Source organism: Microtus ochrogaster, chromosome 22 (genome assembly GCF_000317375.1).
Source record: "Microtus ochrogaster isolate Prairie Vole_2 chromosome 22, MicOch1.0, whole genome shotgun sequence".
NCBI classification, from domain to species: Eukaryota; Metazoa; Chordata; class Mammalia; order Rodentia; family Cricetidae; genus Microtus; species Microtus ochrogaster.
The window spans coordinates 14,242,207-14,246,967 of NC_022023.1; the positions used below are offsets into that span (position 1 = coordinate 14,242,207).

The window sequence follows — 4,761 nt, forward strand, 5'->3', positions numbered from 1 at the left end:
ATAAATATACCTCTAGACGATGTCATCCCCCAAATTGGCAAAAAATTAAAAGTTTAAAAAGCCCTGGGCATGTAAGGAAGGACTCTGAGTCAATACTATGCCACAAAGACTTGTGCATCCATATTTATTATTATGCCATTCGCAATAGCTAAGAAATGGGACCAACTTAGATGTCCATCAACAAATGAAGGAACAACAAAAAAGGGACACATATTGTAGTGATATCTTATTTGTATTTTTAATAAATAAAGCTTGCCTGAACTTCAGAGAGTAAAATAGCTGCACTGATCATCCTTACAGACCAGGCAGTGGGGACACACATCTTTAATCCCAGTAGCCACACTAGTTTGCGATAGAAACCGGGCAGTAGTGATACATGCCTTTAATCCCAGCCCTAGAGAGGAATAGGAGATGGGAAGAGACAGCTCTCAGACTCAGTCTCATTCTGAGATTCCTAGAGGCAGGATCTCCATTTCAGACTGAGGTAGAGAGGTAAGAATCAATGGTTGGCTCTTTTGCTTTTCTGACTTTCAGATTGAACCCCGATTTTTGTCTCTGGGTTTTTATTAAATCGTGCTACACACGTACACAAAGGATTTTATGTGGCCATAAAGAAAAATGAAATCATCATCTTTGCAGGAAAATAGATATGACTGGAAGCCATTATGTTAAGTGAAGTAGCTCAGATGTCTCTCCTCTGAGAACTTTAATTTCATAACTGTGTATAGACATAGGGAGCTTTGGGTATAGGGCTTGAAACTAAGAGGGGGCAATGGGAAGGGGAGGCGAGAGATCATAAAATAGGGCTGGGGAGGGGAAGGAAAAAAGGAGATTGAATGTGACATCAAATCACGATAGGAGCATCTCACCAGGGATCAGCGAGAGCGGGAGGGGAGGGGGAAAACCAGTGAAAGAAAATAAAGCGTGTATGAAAATTTCATAATGAAACCCATTCCTTTGTATGCAATTTTTTGTTTCTTTGTTTTTCGAGACAGGGTTTCTCTGTGTAACAGTCCTGGAACTTGCTTTGTAGCTCAGTCTAGCCTCTAACTCACTGAGATCCACCTGCCTCTGCCTCCCAAGTGCTGAAATTAAAGGTGTGCGCCTCCACCGCCCAGCTTTGTATGCAATGTTTAAAAACTAAAACTAATTGGAACAAAAAAAAAGAGAGAGAGAGAAAGAAAATCCATCATGAGCCGGAAAGTGTGTGGAGGGGCTGCGGGGCCCCCTTCCTTCCTGTCTAGTCATGGTCTCACTTGGGGTACAAGTCTCCCAGAAGCAACCACTCCCCTGTTCTGTTCCAGTCACCTACGGCTCTGCTCTCTGAGAAGTCACGCTGACTCGTTGGCTCTGGCTGTGATGTTCTGCTGTCCATCTTGGCTGCCGGAACAGCTCAACCCAGGGTCTTCCTGAAGTGGTGACCACTCCAGCTGGCAGGTCAGTGGTCCAGGAATGGTTGAGGACAAAGGGGGCCTACGGGGAAATGAGGATGCTTTGAGGTTGGGGTTGGGACGTTGGCTGTCAATTACCTGCTTTGTAGCTAAGCTTCCGTATTTACCAAACGATCCTTTGTGAAGGATCTCATTCTTGCCCCCGTGTCTGCACTCTGTGCGCTGGCACCCAGTTCGCGAGCTTTGGGCAAGGGGGCTGGAGGTTAAAATACACAGACACACACAGACAGAGAGACAGCCACACGGGCCATCCTTGAATTCCCCAAGAATGCCCCCTTTATTGTGTTCAGGGGCAGATTATATAGAGATAGCCACGCCCCAGCCAAACCCACCAGAAACCACTCTCCTGCCATCAGGAACTCCTGAAGGTCTCGCGCTCAGAGCGGTTGTAGGCACTCAGATCAGGGGAAAACAAGTTGTTTATAAGAAATTCAGGATCTGGGGGTCTCACTGCTCCCAACACATTCTCATGTTCTTTGCCCTGCCATTGGCCTCTCTGGGAACAAGCTAAACCTCCTGGCCTGTCCCGCCCCGGTCCTATGTCAGCCCACCTATTTGTCAACTGGCCAATCCCAGGGCCAGAGGCTGTGCTGGACTTTTGAACACGGGATCAATTTTACTTAACGCACAGGTCCCCATAAGGCAGGTAGGGTTGGTTGTCTGCACTCAGCAGGGACAGCATGGGGCCTGAAAGTCTGGAAGGCACCCCCAGGTGTTTGAGGGATGGCCCAGATCCGTTACAACAGCAGAACTGCAGACCAGGGCTGGGGTCTGCCTGACAGCTCCAACCTTGCACCTTCTGTCCCCAACACATCTTTCAAGACAGGCTGAGCCCCTGATAGTACTGGGGAGCCCTGGAAGAATGTGCTTCCCACTCCTCTACGGCAGCAGCTCTTATCTGCCTGGGAATACTGGTTGGTCGGCCCTCCACTTCTTTAGAAGTGTTCTATTGAATACTTTAAAAATATTCTCTGCCCATTTTTTTTTAAAGTGTTTTGATTATGGGCTGCCCCTGCATTTGCTGAGTGGAGCGTGTTGCCCTCATGACTTCCTGAAGGGCTTTAGAATTGGAGGTAACCACAGGGCACGCCCATCCCACCATGTCCTGCTGAGAGTCACTGTCACTTCACCACCACCACCCTGGGGTGTGTAATGCTGGAAAGAAAGATTGCCTACAAGGTAGAGGCCTGTGACCATCAGCACCCCTAAATGGGGGTATCTTTAGCAGTAATGAATTACACAGACAAGTGAACCTGACTTCCTCACTGACTGGTTCTCTCTACAGGGATAGAAAATGGTTCCGGTCAGGCCGGAGCCCTGGGAGCCCACAGTCACAGCTGCAGGATGGAGGAACCCACTCCCGAGCCAGTCTATGTGGATGTGGACAAGGGGCTGACCTTGGCTTGCTTCGTTTTCCTCTGCCTCTTCCTCGTCGTCATGATCATCCGCTGTGCCAAGGTCATTATGGATCCTTACAGTGCCATTCCCACGTCTACCTGGGAGGAGCAGCACCTGGATGACTGAGGCACAGGACGTGTCATGGGACCCTGGGATGCGCCCTGGCCGAGACCCGACAAGCACTTGGAGGCTGGGAGTGACTATGACCACTCAGAGATGGGGAAGGCTCGCCTTCACCTTATTGGTTCTCGCATGACCGCCGGAGGGAAATGCCAGCATGCTGGAGGCAAGGCAGTTTGGGGAAACCTGGGAAGGATGCTAAGCCATGACTCGGGCAGGTGGGGTCTATTCTGGGACTCCACTGGGAGACTGCAGGGTGATGGCCCCCTGTCTAGGCTCCTGCGCATCTTTGGAAAATGAACAAAGAACAGATACTCTGGTCTGCAAACAGTGGTCAGGGGGAGACTGCCCTTCAAATACACAGCACAGAGAGGCTGCTGAGAGCCCAGGATCTTATCCACAACCTAGCAGCAGAGGGGCAGGAAGAACGGAAAATTCAGGGGGCTTCTCCTGCAAATTCTCACAAGGCACACAGCTACTTCCAAACAGTGTTTCTTTTTTTAACTAAAATAGAGAGGGGATATATTTTTCCTGCTAAGAATGAGATGTGCATTTTAGACACTTGGGAAAATATAGAAGAAATATAAATATAATAAAAGAAAACTACAACTAGAAGGAAGGGATGTGAAAAGCACTTATAACCCAACTTCCCAGAAGCCATCATTTTGATATACTTCTCCAAGTCTTTTTTACAAGAAATTTTTTTAGTAATTCACACCGTATGCATGATGCTGCATTGATCCATTCGACAGCTCAAATACCTTCTGCCTCTCAAGATACCATGGCTGGTTTCACTCACTGAAGAGTGTACCGTCTAGGTCATGACTGAATATAGTCTTTTTCTTTCTCTTTAACATTTGCACAATGTTCTCACCCAAATTACTTCACCCAGCAACCTTCAGAAGCTCTGCATCCCTGGAGCTCCAGGCAAGATCTGGGTTCTAGTCCTGCTTCAGCTACTCAAAGGTTGTACGATCTTGAGAAAGTCACCTCCCCTCCAGGTACCTCAGTTTCACCATTGTAAGATGAGAAGGGGGAGTTTGCCTGTCTGTCAGGGAAAGCAGCCATGCTACTGTGGGAGCTGAGCTAGGCTGCTGGTGATCACTTTTCTCTGGTCTTTCCTTCACCCTCTTCTCCCACACACTGTCACCAAAAATCTATGACCTTGCTGCAAGGGTTCTAGGTCAGAGCCCACATCCCCTTCCCAGCCTCCAATCCTTTGTTTTTGTTATATGACCCCTCAATAAATCAGCACCTGTGAGCGCCAATTTCCTCATCTATAAAACAGGGGATCACATCTACCTCACACGGTTGTTGTGGAGAGAAGATGGAGAACGTGAGCAAACAGGGGTATCCTTTCCTGAATCTCTCACTCTAGGGAAAGAACCCAGCCTTCCAAGAGCCAGAGCTCCCAGCCAGTGCCACTGGCCTGCAGGACATTCATAGCCACCTCCTCAACACATGACACCCCCGGGGGTCTCCCGACTCGCATAGTTGTCGCTACTGTCAGTGTTATTGCATATGTGAGGTGCGTCTATTGTGTCCTTCCAGGGTAGGACCTGCTGCCCTATCAAAAGAGACCTGTGCTGTGGACCTTAGACCTCCCCCATCACCTACACTCAAGCCATGGATCTCCATGCACCTCAGGCTACCTGGAAAAAGGTTTCCAAAGCACCGTCACTGCTAGGTGATCCCTAAAGGTGGACAGATGCTGTTGAGGTGGCTTTCCAGGGCATGCCCAGTGCGCCTCTCTCTCTCTCTCTCTCTCTCTCTCTCTCTCTCTCTCTCTCTC

The 4,761-nt window shown here is 48.8% G+C and overlaps 2 protein-coding genes across 3 annotated transcripts in view; one reads left to right on the forward strand and one right to left on the reverse strand.

Annotated features, from left to right (window-relative positions):
- Positions 1 to 1,366: 1,366 nt before the first annotated feature.
- Ctxnd1 (cortexin domain containing 1) lies at positions 1,367 to 4,747 on the forward strand. Its single transcript, XM_026784341.1, has 2 exons — positions 1,367 to 1,437; positions 2,737 to 4,747. Exon 2 carries the CDS (start codon positions 2,796 to 2,798, stop codon positions 2,973 to 2,975), a length of 180 nt encoding a protein of 59 aa, XP_026640142.1. The 5' UTR covers positions 1,367 to 1,437; positions 2,737 to 2,795; the 3' UTR covers positions 2,976 to 4,747.
- Positions 1,398 to 4,761, reverse strand: part of Fah (fumarylacetoacetate hydrolase) — a 31,938-nt gene continuing 28,574 nt past the window's right edge. Inside the window, exon 14 of one of the 2 annotated variants that reach the window (XM_026784339.1) lies at positions 1,398 to 1,473. In XM_026784339.1, the coding sequence (XP_026640140.1) occupies positions 1,439 to 1,473 (35 nt within the window). In that variant the 3' untranslated portion in view covers positions 1,398 to 1,438. Of the gene's footprint in view, positions 1,474 to 2,910; positions 2,972 to 4,761 lie in introns of those variants that run through there. The other variant, XR_003377920.1, reaches the window with a different exon arrangement.

Bases quoted from the DNA above. Each gene is read 5' to 3' on its own strand.
- Ctxnd1 (XM_026784341.1), top strand. From the start codon at position 2,796: ATGGAGGAACCCACTCCCGAGCCAGTCTATGTGGATGTGGACAAGGGG.